The 16,484-nt window shown below is 37.4% G+C and overlaps 2 protein-coding genes across 2 annotated transcripts in view; one reads left to right on the top strand and one right to left on the bottom strand.

Moving 5' to 3' along the window:
* LOC107568152 (golgin subfamily A member 2-like) overlaps positions 1-8,676 on the top strand; it is a 25,243-nt gene extending 16,567 nt beyond the window's left edge. Inside the window, exons 16-21 of the mRNA XM_016254015.1 lie at positions 504-591; positions 809-945; positions 2,086-2,304; positions 6,240-6,365; positions 6,462-6,615; positions 7,859-8,676. Coding sequence (XP_016109501.1) covers positions 504-591; positions 809-945; positions 2,086-2,304; positions 6,240-6,365; positions 6,462-6,615; positions 7,859-8,124 — 990 coding nt within the window. The 3' untranslated portion in view covers positions 8,125-8,676. The remainder of the gene's footprint in view (positions 1-503; positions 592-808; positions 946-2,085; positions 2,305-6,239; positions 6,366-6,461; positions 6,616-7,858) is intronic.
* Positions 8,677-13,013: 4,337 nt separating this feature from the next.
* Positions 13,014-16,484, bottom strand: part of LOC107568151 (dynamin-1-like) — an 87,845-nt gene continuing 84,374 nt past the window's right edge. Inside the window, exon 23 of the mRNA XM_016254014.1 lies at positions 13,014-13,236. Within this exon, the coding sequence (XP_016109500.1) occupies positions 13,191-13,236 (46 nt within the window). The 3' untranslated portion in view covers positions 13,014-13,190. The remainder of the gene's footprint in view (positions 13,237-16,484) is intronic.

Genomic DNA, 16,484 nt, shown 5'->3' with positions numbered 1-16,484 from the left:
TGTGTGTGTGTCTGTCTGTCTGTGTGTGTCTGTGTCTGTCTGTGTGTCTCTGTGTCTGTGTGTCTGTGTGTGTCTGTCTGTGTCTCTGTGTGTGTCTCTGTGTGTGTGTGTGTGTCTCTGTGTCTCTGTGTGTGTGTCTCTGTGTGTGTCTGTCTGTCTGTGTCTGTCTGTGTCTGTGTGTCTCTGTGTGTGTGTGTCTGTGTGTGTCTGTCTGTGTCTGTGTGTGTCTCTGTGTCTCTGTGTGTGTCTCTGTGTGTGTGTGTCTCTGTGTCTGTGTGTGTGTGTCTGTGTCCTAATAACCGTGTCTGTCTGTGTGTGTCTCTGTGTCTGTGTGTCTGTGTCTGTCTGTGTGTGTCTGTCTGTGTCTCTGTGTGTCTGTGTGTGTCTCTGTGTCTCTGTGTGTGTGTCTCTGTGTCTGTGTGTGTGTGTCTGTGTCTGTCTGTGTGTGTGTGTGTGGGTGTGAGAGTGAGTGGGTGTGTGTGTGTGTGTGTGTGTGTGTGTGGGTGCGTCTGATGTCAGAGGAGCGTGACAGCACTGCTGCTCAGATTCAGGACCTGCAGGAGAAAATCACAGAGCTGGAGAATGCTGCAGGTATGAGACGAGACATACACACCCTTTACGTCCTATTCTCTGTGATCATGACACAATAAAGTGCCTTTTCCCCCACCTGCCAAAAACATTCAGGTTTGTAGTGAGGAAATAACCTAAACATACTCTACAAAAATACTCCTGTCTCTGCCAGCTTGAGTATGTTTCTGGCCTTTCAGTCTTCAGACAGGAGCATGACAGGTTTGTCTTGTGTCCGCAGTTCTGATGAGTAAAGAGCAGGAGCCGCAGGCCGTGTCACAGGCCTCAGGCCCTTCAGAAAGTGAACTGGCCCTTCAGGAAACCATCAGCAGCCTTCAGCAGGAGAGAGACGCTCTCAGTCTGCAGTACCAAGCACAGGTGACCAACACTGACCATGTGACGCACACGCATTTATACTGCAGTGCATTTGGTCTTAAAAACTGCACAACTGACTCGTGTTTTTCTAAATTTACAAGTGAAGATACTAGATCAGGGGTGGCGAACTCCAGTCCTGGAGAGTTCAACTCCAACCCTAATTAAAACTCACCTGCCTGTAGCTTCCTAATAACCCTTCAGACCTTGATTAGCTTGTTCAGGTGTGTTTGATTAGGGTTGAAGCAAAACTCTGCAGGGCTGCGGCTCTCCAGGACCGACGTTTGCCACCCCTGTACTAGATCATGCAGTATGTGCATTCTTACTGCAGTATATTTGGATTACTAAATATTTTTAAACGCATTAGACCAGCCTTTTTGATTCCAAGGCCTCTTCATTCTCCATAATAATCCCCTGGCCCTAGTTTTGTTTTTTAAACTTATTTTAAGTTGGTTTTACAGTTGGTTTACTGGATAAGGATTAAGGTTAAGAAAAATAAATAAACAAAATAAAATAAAAATGCACACACAGTTTCTACTCAACTAGAAAAGCTTGGCATAACTAGAAAAATACATATTAATAAAAATATATATATAATTATTTATCCATCTTTTAAATGACTTCCTCATATATCCTGATTTTTCTAGATAAAAAAACAGTTGTTGGGAGTAAATTAACATAATATATTTAATATAAGATAAGATTTTTTTTGTTGTTTTGTCTCATTTTAAGTCATCTTAAGCTATTTTATAGCCGAGGCTGTTAATCTGCATCTATTTTTAACCTTAACTTTTAGCCATGCATTTGAAATAAATACTGGAAGTGTAAGCTTTGTTAGAAATGTGTGCGTATGTGTTGAGATGCAGCACGGAGACATTTAAGACCTGTGCAAGTGATATAAGTGTAAAAAAAAAAAGTTTTAATAAAAATGTTATATCAGGGCTTTCAGTAAATCTCAGTATTCATGTGTTTGCTTTGGAATGACTTTATACGTTTAAGAAAATACTCTGGTCTAAAAAGTGCCACATTATGTGAACATGACACAATATTCACAGTGTTGCTTAATTTGATATTGCCAGTGAAACCCTAGCATGTCAGGAGTTATTAGATCAGACACTAATTTGCACGCTCTGTTGTGTCCTGAAGGTGCGAGACAACGAGCAGCTGAGCCGACTGGTGCAGGAACAGGAAGTGAGGCTGGAAGAACTGGAGAGACACGCAGAACGCGCCGCTGAAGAGGCTCAGGATCGACTGCAGATTCTGGAGGACGTCCAGAGCGACAAGGCCACCATCAGCAGAGCCCTGGCCCAGAACCGAGACCTCAAAAACCAGCTGGCCGAGCTGCAGAACGGCTTCGTCAAGCTGGTGAGCTCCAGTGACAGATGACCTACACTACCGCTCAAAAGTTTGAGCTTGTAATGTCTCTTCTGCTCATCAAGGCTGCATTTATTTGATCAAAAATACAGAAAAAAACAGTAATCTTGCTAAATGTTATTACAATATAAAATAATGGTTTCTATTTTAATATCCTTTAAAATATAATTTATTTCTGTGATGAACAAAACAATAACTTAATTATGAAATATTTTTTATAAAATATTAAATTAATATTATTTGTCACCATGTGAATGTCTTAAGTTATTGATAGGGATGCACCGATATGAAAATTTAGGCCGATACGATATTTCTTTAAATATGAAAGCCGATAACCGATATGTTGGCCGAAAAATTTATATAAATTTTTATAATAAATCGGCCAAATTCTCTTATCAGTTCGATAATGATAACAGAAAAATTTACATTTATCTGCCGATGTGGTGCCCGATATATCGTGCATCCCTAGTTATTGAAATATTAACTTTACATTTCAGGGAGATTTCAAGTAAATATTTTAGCTTAAAGGGATTCAGCTGACAAAAAAGTCTGCAAATTTTCCATTTATTCTTTATTTAAACGGGGAAAAAAGCTTGAATTTAGGAATTAGCAAAGTTTTTACATCACATTCATCTCATAAATTATCAGTCTAAACGGCTACAATCAGCCGAATCATTTAAAACTCCCCTGAAATCATTTACTGGTACCAACTTCCAAGGAAAAGGAGCAGCATTCATTGCACACCTTCATTTGGACTTCAGGGATATTTAATAGTTAAAAGTCCTGCAAACGAAGACCGTCTCTGGGAATCCCTGCATACTGATGGTTGCGCAGCTGTAGTCTCTGCGCTCCTAACCCGACTCTCCGCTCTTCCTCTCATCAGCTGCAGGAGAAGTGCGGAGAGCTGGCGTCTGTGCAGGAGCACAGGGATCAGTTGATAATCGTACTGAATATTATCCAGATATAGTTTTTGATAAAAATTTGATTTTCTCACCATTTTGCTCAAAATTATGCATTTTTATGAAACCTACCTATATTCGAGTGTTGATAAAAAAAGAATGCTTTAAGCTGGAATAAAACTGATTTTTTTGTTTAAAAGTAGAGGCTCTGATCTTTATTTTGGTTTAATGCATATTCATGTTTAAGGACATCAGATTTGAGTGAAAATCATCAAAATCGCTGGCGGTGGCTGGCAACTTTTTTTCAAAAATACTGGTGAGGAAAGAGTTAAACACACTGGTGGTCGCAAAAATATAGATTTCTTTTTTAATGCATATCGATTTTTTAATGCAATTTATTTTCCAGCTGCGCTCTCTTGCTCTCTCTTCCCTATGATTTCAAGTTGACGCACACCGGAGTGTGCATTTGAATTAAAGTCTGTTGTTTTGCTGTTAAGTTGTTTTTGCACTCAATCGGCTCATGATCCTGTGTTTTCAGCGTCTCTGAACACGGTAAACGAGGTGAATTTAATGTGCCTTCGGGAATGCAGCGTGCACCGGTTTTTCACATTTGCAAAATAAAAGCTCAAGAGTTTAACTTTTGCAAGTGAATAAATTAAGTCATTTTTAATTATTAAATCCAGTTGCAAAAGTCAAAATGAATTAATTTTGTAAAAAAAAAAAAACTTGCATGTCATGTGACCATTAACCAACATCAGAGAACCGCAAACATGTTGTTATTATAATTACAACTTAAAATCTCAGGGGGACTTCAAGAAAATAGTTTGTTCTTTGCTGAATCTGTATTTTAGAATCAATTCACGTTTACTTGCATAATGCTTTTCACGATACAAATTGTTTAAAATCATTGAGATAATATTAGTTTTATTAATATTTTGAATCAAGGGTTTAACTCTTGCAAATGAAGACATTTAAATTACAAGTAATTAATAATTAAATCCTGCTACAAAAGTACAAATAATAATTATTTACTGTTTAAAGTAACACAATTTAATCATTATTAGTCCATAATAGTCCATAATTGAATAATTATAGTAAAATAATATACTTTTTATTGTAGAGTGCAATTATATTACAACAGTAATATATTTCTACTTTAAAATTATTGTTTATTTATTTATTTATTACATAAACACCTTTTTTTGCTTTTGTTAGTTGTATAATAAATAAAAAAAAAACAAATAGATAGAATACAAAATTATTAGAGAAGCTAGTGTTTTTTTTTGTTTTTTTTAAGAAAACAATCAGTTAGTAAATAGAGTTTAAAGAATAGAATTAGAATAGAGAGTGCTAGAATTAGAGGGTCAAATAAGGAAAGAGTTAAACACACTGGTGGTCGCAAAAATATAGATTTCTTTTTTAATGCATATCGATTTTTTAATGCAATTTATTTTCCAGCTGCGTTCTCTTGCTCTCTCTTCCCTCTGATTTCAAGTTGACGCACACCGGAGTGTGCATTTGAATTAAAGTCTGTTGTTTTGCTGTTAAGTTGTTTTTGCACTCAATCGGCTCATGATCCTGTGTTTTCAGCGTCTCTGAACACAGTAAACGAGGTGAATTTAATGTGCATTCGGGAACGCAGCGTGCACCGGTTTTTCACATTTGCAAAATAAAAGCTCAAGAGATTAACTTTTGCAAGTGAATAAATTAAGTCATTTTTAATTATTAAATCCAGTTACAAAAGTCAAAATAATTAATTATTAATTAATAATTTTGTAAAAACTTGCATGTCATGTGTCCATTAACCAACATCAGAGAACCGCAAACATGTTGTGATTATAATTACAACTTAAAATCTCAGGGGGACTTCAAGAAAATAGTTTGTTCTTTGCTGAATCTGTATTTTAGTATCAATTCACGTTTACTTGCATAATGCTTTTCATGATACAAATTGTTTCAAATCATTGATAATATTAGTTTTATTAATATTTTGAATCAAGGGTTTAACTCTTGCAAATGAAGACATTTAAATTACAAGTAATTAATAATTAAATCCTGCTACAATCCTTAAATCCTTATCTACTATTGTAAAATAACATAATTTAATCATTATTAGTCTATAATAGTCCATAATTGAATAATTATAGTAAAATAATATACTTTTTATTGTACAGTGCAATTATATTACAACAGTAATATATTTCTACTTTAAAATTATTATTTACTTATTTATTACATAAACACCTTTTTTTGCTTTTGTTGTAAAATAAATAAAAAGAAAACAAATAGATAGAATACAAAATTATTAGAAAATATATATATATATTTTTTAAAGAAAACAATCAGTTAGTAAATAGAGTTTAAAGAATAGAATTAGAATAGAGAGTGCTAGAATTAGAGGGTCAAATAAAGATCATATTTATTACAATATATACATATATTATGCATATATTATGATTTAAAAAATTACATTTGCTGTGTTGCTTTACAGTGACAGGGCTCAGAAACCTAATTTGACAGATGGAAATTGGGATTAATTAGGATTAAATTACAGATACCTGAAGCAGCTGCATCTTGCCGTTTAAGTGCTGGCTGGAGTGTTTTACTGAGACCAGCAAATCTGCGCTTCTAATAGAAATGAGTTTAATGAAAACTCATGTATACAAGGCATGTTAATAAAAACATTTGCCCACTCCTAGCACCGCTCCCGGTAAAAGTAAATTAACTTAGAGACTCTTCAGATGTTATGCTCTTAATATTGTGGTAAATCAATGATTTTCAAAGTCTTGTATTTAAGTCAGAATTCCTTTGGGCGGCATTATGCAAATCTTCTCACATAGTGATGTAGACATGTGGGGGCGTGTTAGAACGAGCCGTTTTAGGTAGGTGTGGCTGACTCTTAACTTTTATAAAGAATATCTCTTTGGATTTGAGACTTTAGTCTTTGTAACTTTACAGATCTTCTTTATGCACCAAGAGCTTGTAACACTCCAAAGAGAAAGGAAAAATGTTGTGTGTGTGTGTGTGTGTGTGTGTGTGTGTGTAGGTGAATACATCGCGCTGTATCAGAACCAGAGAGCCATCATGAAACAAAGACACTTTGAGAAGGAGCAGTACATCAACATTCTGGCTAAAGACAAGGAGGAGATGAAGGTACAAGGAGCAGCTGTGTGATGGAGTGATGGAGTGACGTCTGCAGCCTGATGTTGACTCGTGTGTGTGTGTGTGTGTGTGTGTGTGTGTGTTCAGGCGAAGCTAGCGGAGCTGCAGGATCTGGTCATGCGTCTGGTGGGCGAGCGTAACGAATGGTACAGCAGATACACGAGTGCCGTCAGTAACCCCGGCCTCCTGTCCTCCGGAGGAGAACACCTTCATCCTGCCGACGGACACACGGACGGTTCCGGTACAACAGCACAGTCACACTGATTCAGTTCGTTCAGATGAGTCGATTCAGTGAACCAGTTCAACTACAGGAGCTTCCACTTTCAGAAGGCCTGGAAAAGTCATGGATATTTCTATAGTCGATTTCGTCTCTTTTTCTAGTTATGCTCAGTTTTAAACTATTTCTATTTAATTATTAATATTAGTATTAATTAGTGCTGGGCAACGATTAATCGCAATTAAACGTTTTTGTTTACATGGTATATGTGTGTGTACTGTGTATATTTATTATGTATATATAAGTACACACACATACAGTATATATTTAGAAAATATTTACATGTATATATTTATATTCATATAATTTATATTATATATAAATATATTTTATATAAACATAATATATTTTTCTTAAATATATACATGCATGCGTGTGTGTGTATTTATATATATATATATATATACACACAGTACACATACATATACTATCACAATTAATCGTTGCCCAGCACTAGTATTAATAAATAATAATCCTAATAATATTAAAAGCTATATTGTTTTAATATATACATTAAAAATATAAATAGAGAAGTCTTGGACATTTCTATAGTCAATTTAAATGTTTCTAGTTATGCTCAGTTTTAAACTATTTCTATTTAAGTAATGATATTAATAAGGATAACTAATACTATTAATAGTAGTGTAATTTTCATATTAATTTAAAATATAAAAGGAAAAGTCAATAAATTATAGTAAATATAAATTTTTCTACTTATGCTCACTTTTAAAATGTTTCTATATAATTAATAATAATAATAATAATAAATACTGTTATCATCAATATTATTTTCATATATTAATTTGAAATATAAAAGGAAAAGTCAATACATTATAGTTAATATAGATTTTTCAGCTATTCAACTAGTTTTTCAGCTAGAAATACTATTTTAAAAAATCCAACTGGAAAAAAATCGTGGAAATTAATTAGTCAGAAAGCATGGGAATCATGAAACTATTTGATTAATCACTTAAAAATTGTCCCAGAATCTATGCGTGGCATTTTCTGTAAAAGTCCCACATGCATAAAGTCTTTATTTGTGTTTTGGTTAATGACCTGCATCTAGCATTCAATTCAACAATGTGTAGCTCTGATAATTCAAGAGTGTTGTCGAATCTACAGACCGTTTTTGCATCATCATATTAGAATCTTATTTACAGTAATACGAGTTCTGTGTGGTTTTCCTAAAGTATTCCTCTTCACTCAGCCGTTCTGGACCTGAGCACAGCGGTGGAGGCGTCTACAGCGCCTCAGTCCGGCACCGACCCACAGACTCAATCCCAGAGTCCAGAGAGGCCTGGATCCGCCCCCCTGAGACCCACAGAGGACGGCACGGCCCGCCAGATCATGCAGCTCCTGCAGGAGATCCAGAATCCTCAGGCCAGACCCGCTCCCTTCCTGGGAGAAAACCCCTGCATCCCGTTCTTCTACCGGCCCGACGAGCACGACGAGGTCAAGATCCTGGTGGTGTGACCGCGTCCGTCTCTCCGTGTCCGTTTGACGATACGCACACACGTATTAAATGGGGTTTCTCTGCTTTCTTCAGTGGATAAGAGAAATCGGATGCATTCTGAAGCTCTTTGGCTCCGTTTGGTTTGTGTGTAAACCAGTTATCAGTTTTCGCTGCTCTGTGTCTTTTCCCTGATTCATTCGTCCTCTTTTACTTTATCAAATAAGTGCAATAGACAGGTGACAGATCAGTGATTCATATCAGTATGATTCAGATCCATGCCGGGTGGGATAGTGAACTCGCACACTAACTAGGGTACAGCGATGAGTAGCATTGATGTCATAAAGCAGGTCTGGATTAAGATGATGAAGAGTTTTCTGAGAGGACCCGATTATGAAGGATGTAGGGGCAGAGTGTCGAGAAGGTCATGCAGAAACTGAATCAGAACTAAAACATAAATTCATAAATTCACGCATGCATCACACTTTAGGTTAGAGCCGAGCCGAGAGTGTTCAGTGGACACAAACCGGGTTGTTTTTGCTTTTCCAATTGGGATTTATTGAAAGATATCATAAAGCAGGTCTGGATTAAGATGATGAAGAGTTTTCTGAGAGGACCCGATTATGAAGCATGTAGGGGCAGAGTATCGAGAAGGTAATGACATGCAGAAACTGAATCAGAACTAAAACATAAATTCATAAATTCACGCATGCATCACACTTTAGGTTAGAGCCGAGCCGAGAGTGTTCAGTGGACACAAACCGGGTTGTTTTTGCTTTTCCAATTGGGATTTATTGAAAGATGCAATTATAATTTCTTCCCTACAAACACTCGAGCACCTTGTGTTTTTTCCAGATGTCGAAGCTTTCCAGATGTTGGCGATTGTTTGCGGCTAACTCTATGACGCTAGCGACCGTCAGCCGAGAGTTTTGAGTGTTGTTCGTATGTAGAGTGAATGATCGAGCGTTTGTGAGAGCTGTACATATATATATATATATATTAGAGAAAACGATTTGTAACAATTCCTCTTACATGAGCAAAGCTTGAATGGTGAGTTCATCCATAAACATCCTCAGATACAGAGATACGTTCAGCAGCGTTACGGGGGTTTGCAATCGCTGGCAACACTTTCTGTGAAGATAAAGCTCTTCTTTGTGTCTTGTATGTTTGTGTAAATAATTATAACCGCAGCTACACCTTTAAAGAGCGTTGTGCATTGCATAAGGCTGTTTTAGATGCATTATGCTCTTTAGAATTGTATGCATAGATTTATTTACAAAAACATTCAGCCAGTTCTGAAGTAGAATGCATTGTGCATGGCTCTCTAATGCATTATATTTACACAGGCTTCATAGAAAGCGTTGCTTTATCTATTTACAGCTGAAGATTTCAAGTGGACTCATGTATGTGGGTATAACTGGAAGCATGTCGATTGAGTTTACATCTGAATACTGTGTTTGGGCTGCAGTACCAGAGTATTTCACCCTGCTGTACTCCGAAGCATCATTGCACATCATCTCTATCTGCGTTCATGTATGAATATATTTTACAGTGATTGTTTTGGGCGTGGGCTTTAATCAGACGTTGATTGTTTTGCTTGTTCATGTAACAGACGTGTAAATAGTGTAACTGTGTATCATACTGTATATTGACTGGAGGAAGGCTTGCGTTTGCCTGCTGAAGACTCGGATGAATCTAGTGCGAAGAGAGGACGGGATGTGTGTGTGGTTTCATACTGCGGCTGAACTAAAGGAGAATTCTATTTATTTGGGATAATTACACACTAATCGGTTTTAATTCAGACTAATGGAACACAATGAAGGAATAATGAGTAGTTCGAGTGATGATTTGCCTCCTAAATAAACCTGATTGAGCAAAATGAAGAGCGTTTTATGTCTGAAGTTCATGATTTCATGTTCTTTTCATAAGACTGACGTTTGAGGTTGACATTTTTAATGCAATGCATGATTTCAAGTATTCGTTGTATGTAATGACAATGTACTGCTAAAGCTGTTTTAATCAGCGTGCTTTTAATGACCTCAGCCAGAGAAAAAATCATGCTATTTATGACGCATGTCAAATAATGACAATAATTGCCTTTTTATTTCAAAGTTTTGACTTTTCATCTCATAATTGCAATTAATTAATGTCATCATTTTGACTTTTTATCCAATAATTGGCCTGACATAATTATGACCTTTTAATCTTATAATTATGATTTCGTCATAATTTTGACCTTTTATCATAATTAAGACTCTGTAGGTCTATCTCATGACTTTTTATCATAGTTATGATTTAGTATGTCATAATTTTGACTTTTTAATCTCATGATTACAACTTTGTCATAATTGAGTTTTATTTATCTTATAATTATGACTTAGTAGGTCATTACTTTTTTCATAATTATGACCTAGTATCATAATTTTGACTTTATTCCACAATTGAGTTTTCATGTCTCAATATGCATTTTTGTCTCATAATTATGACCATCTTATAATTATGGCTTAATAGGTCTTCTCACGACTTTATCTCATAAATGACTTTTTATATTATAATCATGACCTTATGTCAGAATTTTTGCTTATCTCATAAATGACATCTCATAATCATGACCTTATGTCAGATTTATTTTATTTTTTTTATCTCATAACTGACTTTTTATAATCATGACTGGGTAGATCTTATCTCCTAACTTTATCATCTCATAATTTTGACTTGGTATTTCATAATTTTGATCATCTCATAATTGACATCTTAATCATGCCTTTTTGTCATACTGATTTATGTCAGTTTTGACTTCTGTCATAAGACATTTTATGTGATAATTACGCATGATTTTATTTCTAAACGGCTAAAACATCTTTTAAACCCTCTGAAGACAAAAAGTGACACAAAAACAAAATTTTGGTACACTGAACTTTAATGATGACAAAGTCCTGCTGGACAAACTCGTCCAAGCAGAGACACAGCAGGACACGTTACACACGGAGTATTGTAACACCTTTCTGTCCAAACACAGAAAGAGGCCCGGTTTATTCCTCCACACACTCTATTTCATTAGCATAATTTAAATAAATCACCCATAATAATTAAATATTCAGTAATCATACATGTGGACTAGTCTCTAAACAGTAGAAGCACAATTTGCAAATGCACCACAAAGATACGCAACACTTAAGATACAGTATGTCCATGACAAACGCTTTAACTCTTAAATAACCATAAATCTCTTCTGCTTAGTGGGTTTTACTAAGACCCAGAGTGAATGTTGAGGACGGAAACACTATAGATACGGTACAGTTGAATCCGCAGACGGTCTGGTCATGCTACAACGTCAACTATTAGCAACAGGGGCTTTATCATCTTTATACTTATTACAACAAACAACAGAATTACAGTCCACCGTTGTGGAGGGTTGCACTCATATTTTCAACAAAACAAACTGGAGTGATATTTTACGTTTTTGCTAGATCTTGATTTTCGTAATGAACCTTAAATTGCAGACAAAATCAGATAACGTTGCATAATTTCAATGCACACGTGAAAAAATGTCCATCGGTGATGTTTAAAGGTGCTTTAAACTATTTTGAATGCCAAAAAAGAGGCTTGATCGACGTGGTGGAAACTAAAAATCACTTGCAGCACCTTTAATCAGCTTCATGTTCAGAATATCACACAACTGTTACTATTTCTGCAGTATATAGTATGTACACTATGCACAGTATGCACATGTTCTGTATGAATACCCTAACGACCAAAACATTTGCAGATTTGAGTTTGTTCAGACTTAAAAATGCAAAAATGACTTAATATCTGAATGCAGCTTGCTGAATTAAACATGCAATGAGTCGACAATGTTGCATACTACGGTTTAGCATCGAATAGTGCACTTTCACATGCTATTTGTTAGTAAACAGTATATACTGTACAGCAAGTATTCACTTCCAAACATCCAACCATCCCAACGTGATCATTCGTCCTGAACAGTCTTCAGCATTAGTCTCGATTTATTAAATGAAGTGTAAACACACAAGCGTCTCAGCGAACTCGAGAACGTCTGTTCACCCTAAAACGGCACTATTTGTGTATTAAATGACATGAACGTGCGGTCAGCGTGTAGATACGGCTGACCGGTGAATATATTGCACTCTCTAATTCAATCCAGCCCCACCGAAGGTTCAGATTCACTAACGAATGAATGATTTCTGAGCACAAGCACTGAGGGTGAACACACGTCCTCGTACCAGAGAGCTTTTACATCGGCACGTTTGCACGGCAAAATAATAAACAACTTCAGGATTTCAATGTTTTGAAGAATGTTGGGAACCAAACAGTTTTGGGTCCCATCGACTTCCGCAGTATTGTTTGTCCATACCATGCAAGTCAATGGGACCTGAAACCGTTGGAACATCAAACATTAATTTTTGGGTGAGCGATCCCTAGTTTAACGGGTCACAATGTGAGGAGTTTCTAGAAGGTTTCTGGATCTCCACAAGGAGCTTGAAGGAGGTTTAACCAAAGACGGAAACTGGTTTCTCAAAACATCTGGAAGGTTCCTCCGTGTTCTTTGCTCGTGTCCGATGTAATGCTGGTGGGTTTAACTCGATGTGGGGGAAAACAGAAGAAGAAAAGGATGCTAAGGGTCGCGTGGAGAAAAGGGGCTCTCGGGGCGAGAAGGGCCGCTGAGCCATGAAAGCAGAGAAGGAAAAAAGACAGAAGAGTAAGCATCGAGACACAAGAAAGCTCTGCAGAAACTGTCCTCGGAGACACGGAGAGAAGACAAACCCCACGATCCCTGCTGAAGTGTTCAAACCTCTTTCATTAATGAGAAACATTTGAATACTACACAATAGTTTAGAATCAAGTACAAATGTAATATAGTGGCATTTGTTCACTTTTAACGGGTCACAATGTGAGGAGTTTCTAGAAGGTTTCTGGATCTCCACAAGGAGCTTGAAGGAGGTTTAACCAAAGACGGAAACTGGTTTCTCAAAACATCTGGAAGGTTCCTCCGTGTTCTTTGCTCGTGTCCGATGTAATGCTGGTGGGTTTAACTCGATGTGGGGGAAAACAGAAGAAGAAAAGGATGCTAAGGGTCGCGTGGAGAAAAGGGGCTCTCGGGGCGAGAAGGGCCGCTGAGCCATGAAAGCAGAGAAGGAAAAAAGACAGAAGAGTAAGCATCGAGACACAAGAAAGCTCTGCAGAAACTGTCCTCGGAGTCACACGGAGAGAAGACAAACCCCACGATCCCTGCTGAAGTGTTCAAACCTCTTTCATTAATGAGAAACATTTGAATACTACACAATAGTTTAGAATCAAGTACAAATGTAATATAGTGGCATTTGTTCACTAAAGTCGCATCTAAAATGTCTAAATGTCAATCATTGGACGAAAATCAAATCAAATTCTTTTTTAAAACTTTTCAGATTATTTTGGAATCTTATTAAGCAGCTGATTCTATTTAGATTTTTGTTTAAGTATTATATATTTTATATTATATTACTATATATTTTCATGTATAAAGACCCAAATGAATACTATAAAATGTCAAAATATTATTTGACAAATATTTCGGTTTTGTTACATTATTTCATTTTTCTACTCATTATAGTACTAAACAATTATTATTAAAGTATTTTTTATTTTATTTATTTTTATTAGTTGTTGTTGTCGGAGTGTTTTTTTCCCCCTCGGTCTAGAATGCTTAATTCTGATTGGTCAGTCACGGCATTCAGTGCTCATCAGGTATTTTCTTTTAACTAATATATTAACTGTAACCTTAAACAAACACGTTTAACTTAAGATCTTGAGAAATATTTTGTCGCTACTACTTTCCCGCGTCTTCGCGCTTCAAGATTTGCGTCTCTAACGGTTATTGCTGCTCGGTTCAAAATGCCCTCAGAGAGGATTTCTGTGTTGCTTTCAGCGTGAAAATGAAATGTTTGGTTGATATTTTATTTGTTTTAATTGGAATTACCTCAGGAGACAATGGTGCACACACAAACTTTAAACCCGGTTTAAATGTCTCGGGAGGTGCTTCAGCGTCGCACTGTTGTATCGACAGCAGGTAAGACTTGGATTATTCTCTGCCGCCGTGCAGTAAACAACACTCTGAACTGTTAAACCAAGTGTTTAATGATTATAGGAGCTGATTTAAACTAGTTTGTTTTGCTTTAGTGATGGGCACTTTCTAAACACTGCCGCTTGAAGATTCGAATCTTTCTATTTGATTCAGTGGTTCGGAGTCGTGTGATTCAGTGTCGACGGAAGATCTCAGTGAACACATGAACCAGTGTCTAATGTTTTACTGATCTAGGGTCAGTTTAGTCATTTAAGATCAGTGTCGATGACGTGTCTCTAATTGGCCTGATCAATCAAACACTGGTCTTAAAAACACACAAAGGAGTATAAATTAATGATAAAACACACAGACTTAATATTTAATAATTTACAGACTATATTTAATAGAGTATGCATGAAAAAACATATATATTTTGTACTATGTTCTCCGTTTCGACCAGCAGGTGTCGCCCGTGCGCACTTCGAAAAAGTGAATAATTTTATGAACCATATGACTCATTTGAGTCAGTCGAGTTTTCCTCATAAACACCTCTAATGAAATGACATTTAGACTTTTAACTGTGGCTTAAGCGTCCAAATATGTTCACAGCCACTGTATACTGTGAAATTGATGTGAACTACAGATATGATTATTTCATATTAATGCATCGTGTTGACTTAATGGCCTAATGTTTACATTTAAACAACTTTGTCCATGCTTTGTGTGCAACTCTACTGTCAGTGACTTTCTCAGCCTACATACAGTAAAAAGTGTATTACCCTTCGGGGAGTCTGGTGTCGTCTTCTGGCCCGTGAGCTCAGGGACCACTGCAGCCCGACACACATACGAAACAAAAACAAGAAGAGCCAAAGTAATGAACAGAAATACAGATGCACACGAGCTCATTCCAGAAGATGCAGTTATCTTGAGACTCCAGATCACACTTTGGAGAGATAATGCATCCATAAACTGCAGGAAATCAAGCGTCTGAGAACCAAAAGAAGCTTAAAAACGACATAAACGAAATAAATTGGGCAACAGAAATGCATTTATCAAACCCTGTGCTCATTCATCTAACTCCTCTTGTCGAGCTAAGTCAAGATAAGGAGCCAGGTCAGTAATAAATAAAGTCTTCTAAAGTTTGGTTTGACGATGACAAAATGATATGAAATGAACGGTTAAACTTGTGACAGAGGGTTGTAGAGTTGTTGTGCTGTCCAAGTGAGGCTTTACTGTGTATGTGTATTAATGTGTGTGAGTGGAGGAGAAGGAGAGGAGTTCTGGCTGGGTGGGCTTGTCTGTCCTCGCTGTCTGCCACGGGTGTGGGAGGGGCTAATAGTCTAAGAGGGAGGAGTCTGTGGGTCAGTTAGGTCGAGTAGGTGATGCGGGGGGTCGCCGGCTGCCATGGGAACACAGAGAGAAGATGGATGAGTACCACACACACACAGTCTCTCACACACACACACACACACAGTCTCACACACACACACAGTCTCACACACACACACACACACAGTCTCACACACACACACAGTCTCACACACACACACACACACAGTCTCACACACACACACAGTCTCACACACACACACACACACAGTCTCACACACACACACAGTCTCACACACACACACACACACAGTCTCACACACACACACAGTCTCACACACACACACACACACAGTCTCACACACACACACAGTCTCACACACACACACACACACAGTCTCACACACACACACAGTCTCACACACACACACACACACAGTCTCACACACACACACAGTCTCACACACACACACACACACAGTCTCACACACACACACAGTCTCACACACACACACACACACAGTCTCACACACACACACAGTCTCACACACACACACACACACAGTCTCACACACACACACAGTCTCACACACACACACACACACAGTCTCACACACACACACAGTCTCACACACACACACACACACAGTCTCACACACACACACAGTCTCACACACACACACACACACAGTCTCACACACACACACAGTCTCACACACACACACACACACAGTCTCACACACACACACAGTCTCACACACACACACACACACAGTCTCACACACACACACAGTCTCACACACACACACACACACACAGTCTCTCACACACAGTCTCTCTCACACACACACACACTCTCAGACACACACACACACACACACACAGTCTCATACACACAGTCACACACACACACACACTCTCAGACACACTCTCTCACACACACACACACACACACACTCTCACACACACACACACACACACACACCCTCTCAC

Source organism: Sinocyclocheilus grahami, unplaced genomic scaffold, assembly GCF_001515645.1.
Source record: "Sinocyclocheilus grahami isolate Dianchi unplaced genomic scaffold, SAMN03320097.WGS_v1.1 scaffold1222.1, whole genome shotgun sequence".
NCBI classification, from domain to species: Eukaryota; Metazoa; Chordata; class Actinopteri; order Cypriniformes; family Cyprinidae; genus Sinocyclocheilus; species Sinocyclocheilus grahami.
This window is presented reverse-complemented; position numbering and strand designations above follow the sequence as displayed.